The sequence below is a fragment of the Lucilia cuprina genome, chromosome 6 (genome assembly GCF_022045245.1).
Source record: "Lucilia cuprina isolate Lc7/37 chromosome 6, ASM2204524v1, whole genome shotgun sequence".
Taxonomy (NCBI): domain Eukaryota; kingdom Metazoa; phylum Arthropoda; class Insecta; order Diptera; family Calliphoridae; genus Lucilia; species Lucilia cuprina.
In genome coordinates this window covers 63,199,082-63,219,886 of record NC_060954.1, presented here as the reverse complement: position 1 = coordinate 63,219,886, position 20,805 = coordinate 63,199,082, and the positions used below count along the sequence as shown (strand labels likewise).

General features: G+C 27.6%; 1 protein-coding gene across 6 annotated transcripts in view; it reads right to left on the bottom strand.

Annotated features, from left to right (window-relative positions):
• The window catches only part of LOC111687328 (protein grainyhead), a 121,756-nt gene that overhangs the window by 14,620 nt on the left and 86,331 nt on the right, over positions 1–20,805 (bottom strand). For 4 of the 6 annotated variants that reach the window (XM_046954638.1, XM_023449773.2, XM_046954639.1 and 1 more), the window contains 8 exons: positions 18,942–19,317; positions 11,571–11,702; positions 10,253–10,699; positions 9,589–9,818; positions 9,099–9,261; positions 6,405–6,516; positions 5,097–5,191; positions 271–327 (listed from right to left, as the gene is read on the bottom strand). In XM_046954638.1, coding sequence (XP_046810594.1) covers positions 271–327; positions 5,097–5,191; positions 6,405–6,516; positions 9,099–9,261; positions 9,589–9,818; positions 10,253–10,699; positions 11,571–11,702; positions 18,942–19,317 — 1,612 coding nt within the window. Of the gene's footprint in view, positions 1–270; positions 328–5,096; positions 5,192–6,404; positions 6,517–9,098; positions 9,262–9,588; positions 9,819–10,252; positions 10,700–11,570; positions 11,703–17,203; positions 17,752–18,941; positions 19,318–20,805 lie in introns of those variants that run through there. The other 2 variants (XM_046954642.1, XM_046954640.1) reach the window with 2 other exon arrangements.

Below are 20,805 nucleotides of genomic sequence, written 5' to 3'. Positions count from 1 at the left end.
GTTTGAAGAGGAAATGTGTGACAAATTCTAATTTAACATGTTTTTTGCCATAAATTGTCTTTTATGGGTTACAACAAGTATTTTTTTAATAATTGATTTTTAAGAGTTACCATTTAAAGCAAGAAAAACTTTAAGCATTTTTAGTTTGTTTCCTAAGTTATTTGTTTTTTAACTATTTAATTGGCAAATATTTAAAGAAGATTTTTTTTTTAAAAATAACTGAACAACAGCAAACTTGAAAAAAAATATTTAAATTTTAATTTGACTTACCTTCACACCCTTTTGACTGCTAAAATCTGTACTTAAACATTGCACGGCGATATTTATCTATAAAAGAGAAAAGAATTTTAATTTAGAATTTTGAAATAAATTAAAAACAAAATAAGTATGTAAAATGCAACTATAAGGAAATCATAAACATAAAAAGAAATTATCAGATGGCAGCTCGAGAAAAAAAAAAAAAACGTTACAACAAACACGGCAGGGAAACCAAATATATTATACAAAGAAGCAGAAGAAATTAATTCTTCTTCGTTTTTTCATATCATTTTATTTTATTTTAGATGCCATTTTCAAACATTGGACATGCAGTTATTTTACAGCATTTGTCATTGGCTATTAATTGCTTAAAAGCACACGCACATACCTAAATGCAACAACTACAACAACCATTAAATAATAAACAAATAACAACAAAATAAATGGCAAAAAGAAACCAACAACAAGAACAGTAAGAAACGTATTGTAGATGTTGTAGATGGATACTTTAAAGTTGGCTACTTAAACCATTATGGTGATGATGACTGCTGCAGTTTGCATTTGATGTTGGTTTTGTTGCTGCTGTTGATTTTTAAGCAAACATTACAATAAATCACAATATCAAATCATGAAGAAGAAGACGACAACAACAGCCGAGAAGTAAAAAAAAACAACAACAATAAAATATAAGAAAAAAACATTTAATTTTTATTTAATATCATTGCAACGCACATCATCTTGCATTCATACATACATACATGGGCTTTGACTGCAACACATTATAAAAGTTGTTAAATGATGGTTTTTACTGCCGTTGCTCCTGCTTGTACTTCTTCTTCTACTCACTTGTTTCTTTGATTCCATGTGATTGTGCGTATGATTGTTTAAATGTTTGTTTTATTTTTTGTAGTCTTTTTTTTTGTTTCAGTGGAAATGTGTTTAAAACAATTTCGAGAATGTTATTGCAAAAGTAGTAGAAAAAACGCAAAACAACACAACAAAATCGTACAGAAAAGGGGCAAGAGCTATTGGAAAATCCATCATCATCTACACATTGTTGTTTAACAAAACGAATAAATACAAACTACACAATATACAACTAAAAACGCATAATCATTTACAAACAAGCAGCAATAACATCAACTATCCAACAAACAGACAAACAAACAAAGTCTAAGCTTATTACAGCCATTTTTAATGGCAAAGTGCAACGATGCTGCAGCAGCAGCTACAGCAGCAACCAAAACAGCCACTAACATTTAATGGGAATTAATTAGCGAACACGGGCTTACCAAATAAAGCTTAGGGCAGAGCCACCATTCACTCACTCAGTCAGTCAGTCAGTCACTCACTAACTTCTTTGACTTTACATGGTCGTCATCGTCATCACCATCATCAACATCATCATGCAAAAGCTGCCTTAATACAGCAGACATTTAGACGTTTAAAATACTATTGCATTATGATTTGCAGAGATTTTGCAAGCCAACCGATAACAAACTAAACATTACAAAACAAAAAAGAATGTCTTGTATAACTTGGCAGATTACAGTTTGGAACCGAATGTATATGTGACATTGTTTGTGGCCAAAGGAGAAGTTAAGGCGGGCGTAACACACACAAACAGAAAAAGAGATGAGCTTTAAACAATTTGTAAATGAATTTCTTCCTATTGTTTTGTTCTTTTTGTTGTCCACAATCTCATATCTTTTAAACAACACACCATAAATAAATGCAATTGGCAATTTTAAACATTTCATCTTCCACTGCTCGCCTCAAAAACACAAATAATCTTTGCAATAGATGGACATTAAATAAACATAGGCAAAATCTTATTATTTTTAACTTGGGCTTAAGCCCAAGAAAATTAATTAGCTAAAGACATACATACATATGTACATAGCTGCATATCTAACTAAGTATGAGCAAAAGTATGTACGCATGCTGACAGACGGACAAGCTAAATGTATGATAAAGTGCCAGTAAGTTATTCTTCGAAGAAAGCAGGAAAGAGTGGCATGGTAAGCGTTTTTATAGATAAAATAGTATTTTACCAAAATGGTCATCCCTGAGAGGTATGTAAAGTGTATAATTATTTTGTTAATGCCACGTAAAGTACATGCCACACCTGTATGCAACCAGAGCAACCAGCCAGAATTCTTATAGATCCTCAAGATTTGATTGTTAGGTTAAAACCTTTAACAGCCACTTTCAATGACCAGAACTTAAAAAAATAGTGTTGCAAATATGATGATAAATGATAATTGTATAAGAAAGTCAAAAACCTTACTTTTACAATAATATATTGAAACTATTATAGGATTATTATTTTTAATAAAATATCATTATTATTGTTATAATAAACGAAACAAGTGTCATAATTGACCTGATAGTCGGTTAATCCAACAAAAACAGTTCAGAAAACCGTTGTAGCAGCAGTATTTATAAAATATGTTTTATTTTTATTTTTTGTAGTATATTTTATGGAAATTTTATTTTCTATATTTACAATGAATTTTAATACTTTAATAAGCCTTGTAGTGGCAGTGATTGAAGAAAAACAACCAACAACTATGAAAAAAACGTCTAGTGTTTCTTTTTTGTTCAGCTAGTAAAAATGTTTTAATACGGCTGACATAATCACCATAGAATGCGTTTGTAACAACTGCATTTAAGTGAAACTAAATGTGATTTATTAACAAACTCACAACTAAATACATTTTCTATACAATTTAAAAACAAAAACGAAAAAAATAGTGTTTTAAAATGGCCACTGTTTGTTTGTTAGAATTGCACAGGAAATTGCAAATGATTTAATTATATTGCTTTTGTATTAAGTCAAAATAGTAATAAAAAAATTTAACAACAAACAAATCTAAACTAAACTCATTTAAATTTAATTTCAATTAATATTACACCAGCATTGACTACAATCAATTATAACAAATATAATTTAAAAAAATATGCAAAATAAGAAAATGTAATTTATTAATACACTCTAGATTTAATTAATAATAGAGTATGAGCAAAATTTGTTTGTAAATAAAAAAGTGTAATAATTAAAAAAAATATCAAAAGTGTAATTTTTTAATGGCTGATCCTCACTATTCTAAATTTTGGAATTGTACTATAAAATGTTTTGTATTTGTCAGTTTATTACGTTTTTTAAATGTTCCAGCAATTTTGCAATTGGTCAGTAATTGAATAAATTTGCATAAATAAATATTTAACATTAAACACACACTTACAAGCATTTACAAATATTTCATTTCTCTTTTATTGCCTTGCTAGTGCTGTTGTGTTTATAAATTTATACATTAGGATGGCTCCTTTTTATATATTTTTTATATGAAATATGTCTGATTTAGTTTAGTTTCAAGCAGTTTTTGTTTGCTTTTAAAAATAGTGGAGCCATCTTAATGTTTACATATATATTTTTGCACATAATGTTATTTTACATACAGATATACACACATATATATGCATGTATGTATATAACTTTAATGTACTGCGCCATGAAGTGCGTGAGGTGCTAATTGCTGGTAATAACAATAATATGAAACACATTAGCATTAATGATTACGTCAACGTTATATGGTTAATGAAAAAGAAAAACAGAAAAATACTAAACAACAACAAAAACATTAAGTATAGAGTGTTAAAAGAAATCAAACAACATGCAAGTGTGACTGTTTATTTTTTGTTTTTTGTTTTTAATAAATGGCGCACATTTTACTGTCACAAAAAAATAAAATGAAATAAACAAACGTTTTTCAATTGGTTGAAAATATTTAAAAAGAAAACGCCTCCTTTTTAATAGATTTTACATATAACTTATGCATATTATGGAAATTTTAAAAAAAAGTAAAAAACTAAAAATATATGGTTTTATTTAAACACCCACCACTAGATTCATGCAAGTTTGTTTCTTAAGTCTTTTGTTTTTTATCAGTATTTAGCTTTAGTTATGATATATGTTCATTAGTTTTAAGTATTTAATAATTTTCTAAGCTTTATAAACCACCTAATTAATATATTTCTGTGTCATTAAAAAATAATTATTTTTATGTTTTCTGAAGCAAAAGAAAACTAAAAGAAATGTGTGGCATAATTCTATGCCATAGTAAAATATTACCCTTAAAAAACCCAACTTAGAATACTGCTACATACAACCAGGTGCTCTTACATAAAAGAACAATGCTACAGAAAAAACTACAACCTGGGCCACCTTTAAGAAACGAAAATGTAAAAATGAAAACTAAACATAAGGCCTAAAAGGATTTCTACATGAATGCAACAAAAGGCGACCACATTATGTAGCTCACTGACTAACTAATGTTTTACGTTAAAGAGGCAGTCATGTAATTTTCAACAACGGAAATTGAGATATTTTTCATAAGTTATGCATGATGATGAAGCAGTAGAAAATAACTTTTAGCAGTTAATAGTAGTTGTAGTCTTAGGCCCACAAGAAGTAAATTAAACAATAACACCTTGTGTTCACTTTTAGTAAAGATGTAAGAGTTGCATTAAGTTCCCCATATTGTTCACTAGCAGCTACCGTAGAAAAAAATATGTTTTTTTTTGTTGCAATTAAGCTTGATTAGCTTTAATCGCTTACTGATATTTATGTGTTTTCATTAACATTATCATTTACTCTCTTTCAGGGGCTGTGAACCAAATAGTGCTGGCTGTTTTTAGTTTTTGTTTTTTGCTGCTGCCGGAAAAGTTACAAGCTAATAAGCTTAATAACTATAAGCACTAAGCGGTAGGCTTTTAAAAGGGGACACGTAATACAGTGGTATAAATAATGAAATTTTTGTTATAAAAAAACTTACCTTTGCAGAACTTTCTAAAGGATTCCAATAGACTGCTATGGCATTGTGGGAGACTTCCTCAATGCAGCCAACTAAACCCACTGAGTTCTTGGTATCTGTAAACGAAAGAAAATAGTAATATGTGAATATAATTTACAAACAAAAAGCCATTTAGGCAACAATTTGTAGCTGGCTACAAAATAACAGGGAGAGCAAAAGAACACAATTATGATTTGGTCATTTGTCATCTTTATTCACACATGCTCACATTTATTTAACGAACATACAAATTTTTCTTTTTTTTTTGAAAACATATTAGCAATTACTTATCACAATGTATAGATCTGGCATTTTAAGGCCCAAACGAACATGCCAATATCCATGCCATCGTTATACCTTTGCAGACTGCAGCAAAACTACACACTCCTTTGGATGATTTTCCAATTAGCCAAAGAGAGACGCAGGTGATTGCCAAAGACTCCCCTTAAAGTTTGCCTGCATACGGGTATGAATACATCGCAATACTTGTCTGTATGTTTGTGTACTTGCACATTAAAGGTATGGGTTGTGTGTTGTCTTGTGTTGTGTAAAAAAGCAAAGGCCTTTAATTTTTTTATCAGCCATGAAATCTTTGTTATAATGGCCATTGGACATTGCCCGCAACAAATTCATTCGATGCGTATTCAATAAAATTACAAAACTTACAATGATCTCCAATAACCAAAAAAAAACACACACTCACACATAATATCAAATGATAAGCATCGTTGGGCCTGAATACCCACAATATGTATATTTGTATGTAGTATATAGGTGTGTATGTATGCAATATATTCAATATGACACTTGTTGTAGAAATAAAGATTTTATTTCCCAGAGAACCAGGGACAACAACAAGCATGAAAATGAAGCAACATTGTCTCAAATTACACATTAACAAACAGTCATGTTTAAATAATCAAACATACTAACGGACAAAACATACATTCGACATTCGAACATACATTAACATTAACTTTAACATGTTGCAACAAGAATCATAGCACAACACCATCGCATAATCAAAATCAACAAAAGTCTCCCATCTGTTTGTTACACGTGGGAGTCAATAAAACCACGATTTTACAACATTTTGAATATAATTAAAAATCGTTACATTTTTGTTTCTTTTTTTTTTGAGCCAACTATTGCATTACGATGACTTTGAAATTTAAACAAACCAAAAAATAGTTTCGTTAAGATAATTAATTTTCTTGAATTATTGCATTTTCATTACAATCGACCAATAAACAATTTGAGTTTTTTAATTTTTATTTTAAATAGACTTACCTGCATCTAAGATTCTTTGTTTCACAGAATGTTGTCGACTGTGCCAAAATTGCCAGGCTTTAATTTCATCTTCAGGCGATTTCTCTTCACGGAACATTAACATAATCACACTCTATATTATAGATGAAGAAACAAATTAAATATTAGTTTATAGGTAAATAGGAAAATTATTAAAGTTCTTAAAATGCAGACAATATTAAACTAATTATTAACAAAAATTCAAAAAAGAGTAATATTCACATTCTAGGTACAATGTTTATATTTTTAATTTCCACACCATCACCTTCGTTTAAAGCAAAAGTCAAAAGGTTATAAATTTTCATCAAAGAAAATCCCCATAAAAAATGTATTTAAGAAAATTTGCATAAATCGAACATTAAATGTAGAATAAAGAACGATCTTTGCAAGAGATCATTTTTTTAAGACAAAAAATTCAAATTAATGAACAGGACATAAACCAATATAAGAAAAGAAAACAACTGAAGATGATTATTTTATTTTTTTGTCTGTCATTTAAACCAAGACACAAAGACAGACAGACAAACAAATAGACAGGGCATCTGTGGAAAAACTACCCTCATTTATAAACTCCACTAAACTAAAAAGAAAGAGTTTAAAAAAGCAGAGTATGTTAGGAAATACTGCTGCTGTTGATGATATTCTTAAATTGAAATTTAAATTTGCTATGCTTAGTTAACACGATAAAGATAGATTGCTGAGCAAACAGTTAAGATTTAGATTTGGATCGTAAATAATTTGAACAGAAATAAAAATTTGCATTCAATCCTTTTTTCTTCTTCATCTTCTTCTTCATTTAAGGCTTATTGTATGTGCAGTGCTGGGGATGTTGCATGAAGGGCTTATAGTTAAACAAACATAAATTAAAGTTGACACTTTATTCGTTGTATTTTTTCTGTTGTGTCTTCTTGTTTTTGTATGATTTTGTATAAAATATTTTTGCTTAAAGGAAATTAAAAACAAAAAAGAGCAGCCTTAAGATTGTATTGTTGTTACTTGAGCCTTTAACTTTATTTATGAGATTTTTATGCAAATTGTTTTAAATGCATTTTTGATTTTCTTATTCACTTAATGCATCAATTTCAATATGATATTGAAAAAAAAGAAATTAAATATAAAGTCTAGCAGCAGAAAATGTATTAAGAGTTTCATGTTTAAAAATAATAATTTAAAAAATAAATAATTAACAAATGGAAAATTTGATATCATAAAATTAATACAGTTAAAAATATCAATATCTTGGCATGACAGACAGTCTACTCGAGTCATGGTTTGCTTAAATATGATGTGTGTAATATTTATTTTTTAATTTTTGTAATAACGATAAAAGCCTCAAGGCTAGTTTTTCTTTTGAAAAATAGTTTGTGTTTAATATAAAAAAAGAAAACCACGCATAAACCGAATTAATAATAATAAACATACATACGCACTTAATACTTCGATAAAAGTTAAAGACAAAAAAATAGTTTATTTTTTTAATAGACTAGTGAAAATCATTTAAAAAAATTATATAAAATGTTAGATGGAGAAAATATTGTTGTTTTAGTTTTATTATAAAGGAAAGTTTAAACGTTATAAGTTTTAAGAGACAGCAAATTATAACATGAAACTAAAAAACACACACACACACTTATGCACTGACAGACATTTGGTAGTTTTAAATTACAACTGCAGCTTTGCTAAGCAATTAAAGAAAAATCGTTAAATGAAACAGAAAAAATACAAAAAAAAAAGGAATTGCAACAAAAAAAATGCCTGAGAAATATAAAAAACTTCATGTTTATTGTATAAACGAACTTCAACAGTAGCAGCAGCAAATTGTAACAAATTTCTATTTTTTGATTTCGAAAATTAACATATCCTGTTTGGTACTTAATTTTATTCACTGTTATCTTTGAATATGATTGATAATGTTAGCAAAAGATCTCAATTACTCACTGGCTCACCAGGAGCGATGATTGTAACCGATTTTGTCTCTTGAACCTAAACAAATACACTTGAGATGTTAAAGAGAGATTGTAAGATGTAGTTTATTTTTTACTTCTTCTGTATACTTTCTTAAATGTTGCGCAAATTATATAACAATGGCAGTAAATAAAAGGGATCCAGTAAATACATAAATCATAAAAATCATTTATCATCTATCAACTCATCATCATCATCTCATCTGATCATTGAAATAATTGTCCTGATTTGAAATGACATTGACGAGTGTAGACATCGTTGTAGATTGATTTCCATAACAAAAACATAAAATGGAAATGAAAGGGTTGTTTTCCTCTTATTTATTTTTTTTGTGTCTTCTACGGAAGTGCTAAAATTCTAAATCATGCAGAACATGACAAATCACTAACGTTTGTTTACACAACTCTTTATACATATTTCAACTGTCTTTAAGAAAATCCTGCTGGCAGTCTGTCTGTCTTTCTTGCTTTCAGCTAAATGTTTATTTAAGTTTATATATTCCTTTTAATTCTCCCCCCTAAAGGACTAATTTATCACAGAGAAACATTTTCTATTCTAAACATTTGCATATGTACATCAGTTTAATTCTCTTACTACTTATCCAGTTGACGATGAACATTTCTTTATTTGATTTATTTCTATTTCATCTTTGTTTGTTATTTTAATATTCCTATGAATTTATTTTATTTTTAATGTTTGATAGACACTTACCTTAACTGTTGTATTTTTGATGGGCTTATCGGGATCGGGTATATATTCCAAGGTGATGCCATAGAATTGTCCCTTGTTGATGTAGGTTATTCGATCATCTTCTCGTCTTTGGGATGAACTTATTGGCGACTCTAGATGATATCTGAAACCAACATTTGTGAATCTGAAAATAAAGGGCAGTTTGTTGAATATAAAAAAATAATGATGTTTTTCAAATTGATCTTTCAGTGCTATGAACTAATTTTTTTATTTAATTAAAAATTTGGTTGTTAGAAATTTCTGTTAAAATTCTATATATTTTTTGTATAAAAATTAAAATTTTATTTAAAATTCTATAATTTCTGCTTAAAATTCTGAAGAATTTTGAGGAAAATTGTTTAAGATTTTAAGAAATTTATAATTGTTTAAAAATGTTTTACTGAAAATGTACTTTTTTCGTTTCAATTTGATATAGTTTATAATACAAAAATAATTTTTAATTTAAACTTACATTTTTGGTATTTGTATTTTATCAGCATCATTTTGTCGACCAAAATCGTGCCATGGCCTGGAACGTGTAGCACTACCATTAGCACTGGTGCCACCTAATGAGGTTGTGGGACTATTTTGGCCACCATGAACACTGACAGCACCACGTTGTATGCTATTGACCGAAACCGGTATGCCGCCATTGTTATCCAGCAATGAACCGGGCTGACAAAGTTCCGTATAATCGAAGGACTAAAATGAGACACAAAACAAAAAATAAACATTAAATATTATTATATTAATTAAGAAAATTCAAAATGCAATTAATTAAATAAACAAATATTGTTGAGATAAAAATAAAATATTTGGACGCTACACGCACTCACTATTCATAGTTTTTGCAAAAATATTACCAGTTTTGTTAATTAAATAGAAAAATAAATAAATCCTAATAATTAAAATAATATTATAACATATAAATATATATTTACAAAAACCAACCACTTGGGCTCTGAAACAAGAAAACAATCAACCATGAAATCACAGCTTCTCAACACAAACTGCTGCTGCTGCTCAAGCCAGCAGAGGAAGGAATAACATTTTACTTCCTTTCCTCAGCAGTTTATTGAGACGGCAAATGAACGAATGATATTTTTAATTTTATTTGTGATTTTCATTCAACTTACCTGTTGTATATTGTTTTGATCTCGGGGTGTAATAGCGTCTGCTCCTATGCCGGAATCCGGACTGGGTAAGTCGACTGTGAGGCCAGCAGCTGTTACTGTCTTTGCATAGATGGGGGTGCCACCATTGTTTTTCGTTACATTCGCTGATGGATGGGGAGGTGGTATACCACTGTTGGTGGTTGTGGTAGTGAAACGTCCTTCATAAGTGGTACCCGGATGGGGACCTTCACTGTCGCCGTATATAGTGCGGGTAGGTGCATAACCTTGACCATCTGTTGGGAAATATTCACGATAGTAGGGTTCCGAGATGAATGTGGTGGTTGGAGCTGTTGTCAAGCGACTAGTTGTATACATGCCATAGCCATCGGCTCCAATATAAGGTCCGGGGCTGGGTGTTTGTGTGTTTACATTGCTGCCTGGTCCAGCTGCGGAGTTTTGATGAGGACCCTAATTTACAAATATAAAATAAATTATGATCAAGATTAAACATTTTGCTCGAGTTATATCCATAATTCGTATTGTTGTTGCTATTGGCATTGAGGGTGTTAATCGGCTTAAAAAAGTTCTTTTCAATTAAAAAAAGTCACTGTGATATTTGTTGCTGGTGCGTACGTTTTATTATGTGTGTAAGAATGAATGTATATTCCCACAAGTTTGTTGTATTGTTTTTTATATGTTTGTGTTCTTAAGTCTGCGGAGGAGTAAGTATATTTATTCCATCTTTTGCTGCTCTGACAGATTGGATAGTTAACTGGTTAGCTGGCTGGTAAGTTGGTTGGCGTGTGTGAGGAACGTGTTCTTTTTAAATGTTTTTGGTTTCTTCTCTTCTTATAATTTGTTGTATTTTTTTTTTTTTGTTACTTTTGAGGAGATTCCGGTTTAGTTAATACTGGCGCTAAATCATTGTTGATTTTTTGTTAGCAGCCTTCTTTTATATGCTGCCGTTTAAAACGGAAGGGAATATGAGTGAGTGTGGTGGTTTGTTTTTTTTTTGTATGTCTGTTAACGGTTCAACCTGTTCCAACTACTATAAAATGATACTAAACTGCCTACCGCAAAAGGCAATATATTTGACACCACATGTCATGAAAGTGAAAACATAAAAAATCCAAAACAAAACAAATTAAATGGAATCGTACTGAACTGAACTGAACAGCTCGAAAGAGAACTTTTCATGTCTTAAGTCATTTGTAACCAAATTGTCTATATTAAGAGGATTTCAATCACCATCAACAACAATAAGATTAACTTTGATATTTTAATTTGTTTGCATGCAGCAAGGTTTGCATTTTAGTTGTTGTTGTTGTTTTCAACTTACCTGCAGATAAATTTGAGTGCCGCCGCCGGCAGCGTACATGGTTTCTGTATGATTTGTTGGGCTTCCAGGACTAAGTGGCGGTTCTTTGATATGTATTTGTGTGGGCGATGGTGATTGTTGTAATACAATAACCTGTTGAAAATGTTTGAGCAATTTATAGAGAGATTTTACGATAAGGCCAAGTTTTTTTTAATTTTTTTATTTAATTTAAACAAAATTAAGAATTTTCTTTATGAGAAAAAAAACACACACCACTGGCTGAATAAAATGTAAAGTTTTCTTTAATATTTTTGTATTTCTTATACTTGAAATATTTGAGTTTTAAATTTCAAAATAAAACCAAAATGTTTAACATATAAATCTTTAAAATATTGGTCATCTTTAAACATGATCATTGTCATAATCGTCATCATAAGCATTATGATCAAATGTTGTATGTGATTACTTAACTGCCTGCATTAAATGAAATCGAGATAACAACATGAAATGAAATTCATCAATCCAATACCAAAAAAACCTTCAAATTTCATGTCATCTTTGGCGTTTTTTTAGTTTTCTGTTTTATTAATATTATCATTATTATTTAATTTAAGTTTTATGAGTGTTTTTTTTATTTTTATACAAACATTAGTGAAAACAAATAAAACTGCTGAATAAAATAATTTATTTAAAAACCGCACCTTTTAACTATTTATAGTTTCACTTCTTGAAAATTTGAATAATTTTTGAGAAATTTATGTAAAAGATGTAAACTAAGAAAAAAACACTAAAAAAGTAATAAATTAATTAATAACCATTTATTAAAATTATTAATTAAATTTTTATCTTTATCTTTATCTTTTGGTTATTAAATTTATAAAAATGGTCTAAATAAAAATTTGTAAATTTGAATTTTAAGGCTTCAGCTATTCCCAAATGATTAATTAACAAAAAAATGAGTTGACATTGTGGTGCCAACATTTTTGAAAAGTGTTTACAAACCAAGAATAATTATAAAAATTTTAATAATAATAGTTCAATATTTATTTTATGTCTCTACTATAAACAAGCATAATTTACAAATAATAACAAAAGAAAATAAGAAAAAAACTTCAAAATTAGTTAAAGTAGTTTTCAAAGTCTAGCTGATAATAATTGACAACAAGTGGTTTTGATTGATGGCTTAAAAAAAGATTTCAAAAGCTTTAAAATTTTTTTAAATAAAAAAACTATCAACAAAAAGAATTAACAAAATTTTGTTTAAACTCATACGGTAGCTAATCTTTATTAGTTCTGCTTGTACTTTAAATTAACTCTAAACTCTATTTAGGCTGTTGTTGTTTGAAATATGAAATTATTTATATGAAAGATCATTAAATATTGCCTTTTCAAACAAATTATTGTGTTATCAGGGTCTTTTAGATAATTATGTTTAAGTTTCGTGATTGTTTAAAAATTCTTTAATAAAAATTTTGTATAAATTGTAATAGTTTACCATAGATCCTGTTTTCTAATTATAATTAATGAAAATGATTTAATCTTACAAACTTTTATAGAAAACATTTATGAAACAAACGTGAATAAAAAAATATTCTTTCTTGGAAAAATTCATAAAAAATGTTTCCTAATTTTGGTTGATATAACTAAAGCTACGTATATACACGGTTGTTAGATCTTACAATTTTGTCAGAAAAATGTCTAATAACCATGTCACCTTAAACTGTTTGTCTTGCAACATTGTCAATAATGCCTTTCTAAAATAATTTCAAAACAATATGTATTTGTCATTATGTTAGACATTTTCGGAATATTCATCTGTCAACATTGTAAGATCTTACACAAGTATATGACAGCTTTAAAAGTTTTCCTTAAAATAACTACAAATTTTAATTAAAATATTTCTTTTTTAAAGAAGAGTCTTTTGTTACTTAGATTTGAAATGACACAATCATTTTGATAACTAATGGAAATATTTTCAAAAATATATATAATTTTTTTTTCATATAAAAAAAGTGTCATATCTGTTTTTAGCTTAAAAACACTATATACTAAGCAATTAAAATGATAATTTCGATTTATATATACATGTATAAAGTATATACTATATTCATATGTATGTACTTTAGTACCTCTGTCTGTCTGTCGGTCTGGCTGTGTGTGTATTTATTTATTTTTGAAAATGTCAAATGTTTAAGTCACTAAGACGCCATTTTTGCTTTTTTTATAATACGTACAATAAATAAATATTTTATAAAAAAAATTAAGATTGTTTAAAAACGTAGCATATACATTTGTATTAAAATTTTTATTTATATGTTACTGTTGCTGTTGTTATTGTTGTTGTTTTAATATAAAATATATGCATATATATTTGTTATTTTTTTTAATTAAAAAATAACAAAATTTAAATATTGACAGTGGGCGAATTTATTGTTATTTTTATTTAATGTGTTTTGTGTGTGAGTGTGTATTTTTTCTTTTTGAATTAAATTTTATAACTTTTTGTCTTTAACGCTTAAACATTTCTTAATACTTAATTTTAATAAACGAAAAATTTCCTTACTTAGTTAATTTAACACATTAACACTTAATAGAATTTTTTTTAAAACAATAAATAGCTATATTGTTTGAAATAAATATGTCCTTGAATTTATAAATCATGCGTTTTGAAATTTAATTTATATATGTTTTTATTTTATATTTAGTTTAAAATGTCATCAACCAAAAATATTCCATTTCTTTGGAATTAAATGAGTCACTCAATCACTACATTTTGTTTTTAGTTTTTTTTTGTTTATTTCTTTAGTTGTCAATATTATTTTGCAGTCTTTACTGTCATTAACTTGTCATTTTATTTTCAGCTTTATTATTCGTTTTTTTTTTTGAGTTTTTGTCTTTTTCCAAACAGGAAGTAAATCCTACAGTGTGACGTAGTAGCCGTGTAAAAACCTAAATAAACCACGCATTTTTTTCATATTTTATCCATTCAAAAATCTACCATAACAGGTAGACTTAATTTATTACTGTCTAGCTTGTTAAATAACTAGAGATTTTGGGATATTTACAAGTGTGTATTATTTACAAAGTGTCCTAAGTATAAATTTGTTAATTTTCCTTAGAAATAGAATATCTTACATTCTCTTCATATAAATTTTTTTCTAAATTATAACAAAATGACAACAAATCTTAGACTGGATTTTACAATACTTTTTAAATGTTATACTAAGTCTTACTTTTTGAAATTTTAAATTTAAAATAACTTTTTTGCTCTTATTGCAAATGTATATTGGTTTTCTATTGGTTATCAAGTTTAGGCGCTAAACTTTTGAAAAACAATTTTGTTTCCTTATAAATGAAAAAAAAAAACAAATTTATTTAAAAAATATTAAACATTTTAAAGACATCTGTTTTAAACTGAAATCAATCAGCTGATCTGATACTTGAAATTCTTGCTATCAATTTTTTTTCTTTTTGAACAAAACTTGTATTTAATTGTACTACCATTGAAAAAAAAAAACTAAAAAAACACCAACTATTAACTAAATTTAAAAAAATTTATCAAATTTTTATAAAACAATTTTTGTATGAACATTTGTATGAATAAGGCCCTAAATTACAACTTAAAACCATAATAAAAGATGATTTGAAACAAATTTTAAAAAACAAAATTTCAACTAAAATTTTATTGCTTGAAATCTCAGCATTTGAAAAGATAAAAATCTTTTTTTTTAACCAACGCTATCATCAATTAGAGTTACAAACATTTCCTACTTTAACTTAGTAACATACTTATGCATAAACAATTTATGCATAATAATCAATGACACACATAAAATTATACATAAATATTTCAAAATTTTTAAAAATCAAATTTAAAAACCAAATTATTACAAAAACTCAAAAAAAAAAAATACATAAAAATTTGTGACGTTTTTAAAACAGCCTATAGGCATGGAAATTTAAATAAAATTAATACAAATAGTAGAGTTATACATATGCATAACAAAAATTTGTAGTTATAAAAGGTTTACAAAATAATAAAATAAAAAAAAAATTAGATAATTTATTATAATGTTTTCATTTTAACTTTAACAAAAAAAAAAAAAACAAACAAAACTTAAAGAAAAAATTAATTTAACTTTAAACAGATGATACTTTAAAGACGCTTACGATGTTAAAGCTGATGAGGATAAAGATGCTGCCAACACTATTGTTGTATTTTTATAATGATAATCTTAAAGTTTAGCTTCAAGCCAATATATGTATAATTGTATATAAAAACATACACACACACACTTACAGATCATATAAACTATATTTAGTTTTAAATGTGCGTTTAATTTGCATTTTTTGTATTGTTTAAAATGATTGGAAACATGTTTGAAACTTTAAACGACATAATGTTATTATCGGTTTTGATATTTAAAAAAAATTGTTATTTTTTTTCTACAAAGACCTTGACTAAAAACTCTCTGAAAGAAAACAACTACAACAGATGAAAAAAAATAAAACCTGATGACGCTTAAGAATATATTTATTTGGTTGTAGGTATTGTTGTTATATAAATAACAAAATCAATAATCAAATAATGTTTATAGCAACAATAAAGTTTTAATGATTGTGACAAAAACAAATAAATATATATTTTTGTATAGTTTTCGCTTTCAGAATCTTTTTGTTGTATATTTTTGGTCTATTGATTATTAATTTAACAGGAAATAAAACTTTAGAATATTATCATATTATGTAGATGGGTTTTTTTTCTTATTCTTTTTTTTTTCTCAAAAAAATAACGCAATTAAGAATTTAAATATATGAATATTAAAAGACAAAAAAAAACTTAATTTAAAAAAAGTCACAAAAAAATTCTTTAAACAAAAGTGAAATTGATTTTTTGTTGAGTTTGTTAATGAAGTTAACAGGTTTTGAGTGTTATATATGTATTTGCATAAGATGATTGTTAAGGAAGAATAAAATTAATAATTTTATATCGGAACAATTATTATTATTATTATCTTTCAGTTTTTAGTCTCTTTCCGTAATTTGGTTATAATTTTTTTTTTTAATTTATGTTTTATTTTAATTTGAATTTTGTTCAATTTTCTGCCAAGTAAGATACTAGAGTACTTGTTATTTGATTTGTTTTTTTTTCGTTCTGTGATAATTTTTGTACAAGTGTGTTGTTGTGGTGTTTGTTTGTAAGCTTTTGCTTGCTGCACAAGTGTTCAAATCGAAAGACTTAAGACACCAGCCTTATGTTGTGAGGGTGCTCAGGTTGGTTGTGTGAGATAAAACAAACAATCGAACAAACAAAACACCAAATGCCGCCTACACACACTTACACATAAAAACTGCTGTTGTTGTTATATTAATATTACTGTGGTTGCTGTTTAGCTTTTTTACAAACAAAACATATGTTTTTGTTGCTGTTATTATTATTATTCTTTAGATATTGTTGTTGATAAACACTTTTTTAGGATTTTAACTTTGCTTAAATCTTTGTTTTCATTAAATTTGTTTCAATTTTAAATAAAAATTTCTTTTTAAATTTTGTCACTCAATGTGAGTTTTCTTTAAGACAAATTTTCACTAAAACTTTTTTATTTCATTCAGCCAGGATTTTTTATAAATTAAAATATTTATAATTTTTATACCTTTTAACTTTAATATTTTTAATAAATTTTCTTAAAATATATTTTTGTTGTTATTTTTGAATATTTTTTTAATAAATAAAATCTTTGGTTGTTTGATTTGTATCGTTTGAAATCCTTGTATTATTACGTAAATTAAATTTTATTATTGTTTTTATAGATCGTTCCCGCTTAAAATTGTTGTTTTTTTATTTTGAAATCATAAAATAAACTAATCTGAACTGAACATGCGTTTCACAGAACGACCTTGTCAAGACCACGTTAAAAAGATGACTAAAGGTATGTAAGACTAGTTGTTGGTTAGACACACATCAAAACGACTCTGCTAGTTGAAATACAAAAACAAATCAAGCAATTGATCAAACCAACCACCACCATCGATCGTAGTAGAAGTATATTGCTGAGGTGTGAATATCAACAATGTTAAAAATGAATGAACAACAAACACTGTTTTTGTTTTTCTGTTGTTGATCTGGTGCGACAAATTTAAGGGAAGGAAATTTTGTCTGAATTGAGATCTATGTATGTATTGTACATGTTTAAACAACTGTTAATATTAGTTTTTTTTAAATTTTTCTGATTTGATTAAAATGTTGCATGTTCTATTATCACACACCATCAAATGTATCACAGCATGTTTGTATTTATCACTCTTGATCGATCTATTATATTTATTATTGACACGACTAGTAGTAGTAGTAGTGATCTTATCACTAGATCAAACAGTATGAAAAGAACATGTTAATTTTATTTTGGTTCGTTTCGAACCATGATAAAAGTGTCATACAACAGTAGTAAGTTGCATCAAACCTCACCATACTCGTTTGTTTATACCCCATTTATAAAAATGGTTTCTTTTCGGGTGGTTGAAAAGAGATGGTAGTTGTTGCTTTGTCAGCATTGACTAAAGAGAGAAAGAGAGATGCTATTACTGGGTATAACAGTTATAAATTTATTTGGCTTTCAAGCACACACAGACGGTATGACAGTTTCGAAAATTATTTTATTTAGCCAATAGCTAAACGTTTTGCTAGTGATTCCAAACCACTGCATACAACAAAAACAAAAAAACAGAAACTAGACATTGAGAGTAAATTAAAATAATAATAACAACAACAACAAAAAGAAAACTCATATAATATATTAATGTATGTATGTATGAATGTTTTATTGTGAGAATGCTTGTATGAATGAATGAATTACTGAACGAATGAACAATTAAGCTAAGCCAATTGCAAAGCTACAAACACTCGCACAAATACACTACTCCAAATGCATTCTGCACATTTTCACATACGGATGGATGGATGGATAGATAGATGAATGGATGGATGGATTGGATGGGATAATATAAATGGAAATTTATTTAAAAATTAATACGATTTTTTCTATTTTGTCGCTCGAAATGCAAATACACATACAATTATTATAAAAAAATATACCTAATATCTAGTAAAAAAAAGGATGAAGCAAAGTTGTGGATTTAATTTTTTGAAAAATTTCCATTTCGGCTTGCAACAAAACTGGTTAATGCGTGTGGCGTCCTTTTAGTTTTTTTAATTGTTAATTAAATATAATTATTAAAAATATACAACATCCTATTCAACACCTGTTGTTGAAAGAAAATCCTTTTTTGTTCAACATCCTTTTTAAAGTTCCTTTTTTATTGTTTATTTCGTAATAACAAGTGACTTGAGAGGTTTCTGTGTCACCGTTAAAAAAGGACGTTACATACACTCACCTTTTGTCCGCTACTGGCTGTTGAGCCATTACTAGCGGTACCATTTTTAGGATCTTTACGTAAATCTTCCGGTTCCCTTTTAATGTTTATCGTGGTCGTAGTGGCCTGTTGACGATGTTGATCAGCTGTTATGACCACTGTACCCGTACCCCCACCAGCTGCACTAACTATGGTTGATTGCTGCTGCTGTTGTTGTTGTTGCTGCTGCTGTTGTTGTGCTAGAGTTGTTGTTGTGGTGACATTTGCGGCAGCAGCCGCCACAGCAGCCGTTGTTGCTGATGGGTGTGAGCCAAGCAATAAGCCTTGTATCTCGTTTTGCGATAGGCTCGACACATCAAGAGGTGTGGTTTGACCGTTTAGCTTTGCACTGGGAGCACTAAACACAACAATTATTGCGAAATACACCAACAAAAACAAAAAGAAAGAAAATAAAACAAAAAAAGAGAGAGAAAAAAACAGAAAAAATGTTAAATTAAGTAATTAAAATTCTTTATGCAACAAATATGCGAAACACTTCACAACAAAATTATCAAAAACAAAAATTGCACAAATATATTTTTTATTATTTTTAATTGTCCGTTTAGTTTCTTTTTCTACACTGTCAACTGAAATGTTTTTTTTTTTCTTATAATTTTATTAAATTATTATAACAGAAAATTTGTCACAAACAACATTACCTGTAAGCAATTTTAAAATTAGTTTTTCTTGCCTAAACATTTGAAAATAACATATAAATATAAACACACATACATAGGTACGTATTATGCAATTAAAGAAATTTTTCCTTTTTCAAAAAAAAATTAATAAAAAATATTTTTTAGCTGTTAATTTCTGGAAAATTTTACTTTTATGTATTAACGAAATATGGGTTATCTTTTGTCTATTTTCTATTTTCATTTCTATTTTTTCATAAAAATGTGAGCTAGTTTTGCATAAAGTTTATTGGAAAGGATCAAGTGAGAATCGAACCTACCACCTCCCATCTATCAGACTAGAACACTGACCTATATAAGGCCACATGTAGATCCTGTAGTTATAAAATTAATGTTTTTAATGAATGTAATGTTTGGAATAACATTGTGACTAAATTCTAAAAAATCCCTGCTTTAAAAATTATAAATTTTTCAAATCTAAAAATATCTATAAACTCAAGGTCAACTCTGTGCTTTTCTATTATCCATTCCACTAGTTACTATATAGTTTAACAAAGCATTTTTACATTTATATACATATTTTCACTCTTTTGCCATAAATTTATTTATTTCTAATTGTAAATAATTATTTAACACTTTTTGCCATAAACACAGACATTAAATATTTTCATTAAATGCGAGTAGTAAATGAAAATTCTTTTCGTTTCATTTTCTGCCTTTGTCGATGGTGAGTGAGATGACAATGGTGATGATGATGGCCTTAAACATCCTCCAACCAGCAGTAGTAATAAAGACATTCCAATGGTCAATTAAGTTGAATGTTTTCTGGTATACCTATAACAAATTTGGTCGAATGAAAAAGGAAATTGTGAAATATTTTTTAATGTTTTTAATTTTATCATTTTATTATAATTGTACATTGACACTTTACAATTAGTTTAAGCATTTGCTAAAATTGGTAATAAAATCCTTTTTGTTTTACAATTTTCTTGTTGTTTGTTGTTGGTTGGTTTTTTAAACTTTATTCCAATTATGGTGATAATGATCATAATTGTTTAGTTGTATATTTTTTATGGTCTATTGCTTAATAAGAAGACACCAAACAACAAACAAACCAACTAACTAGGAGCAGCAGGCAAGCAGCACATCATGACAATCGATATCGAAAACCGCTGCTGCTGCAGTGGCTCAGTTAGTTACCCAAAGAGATG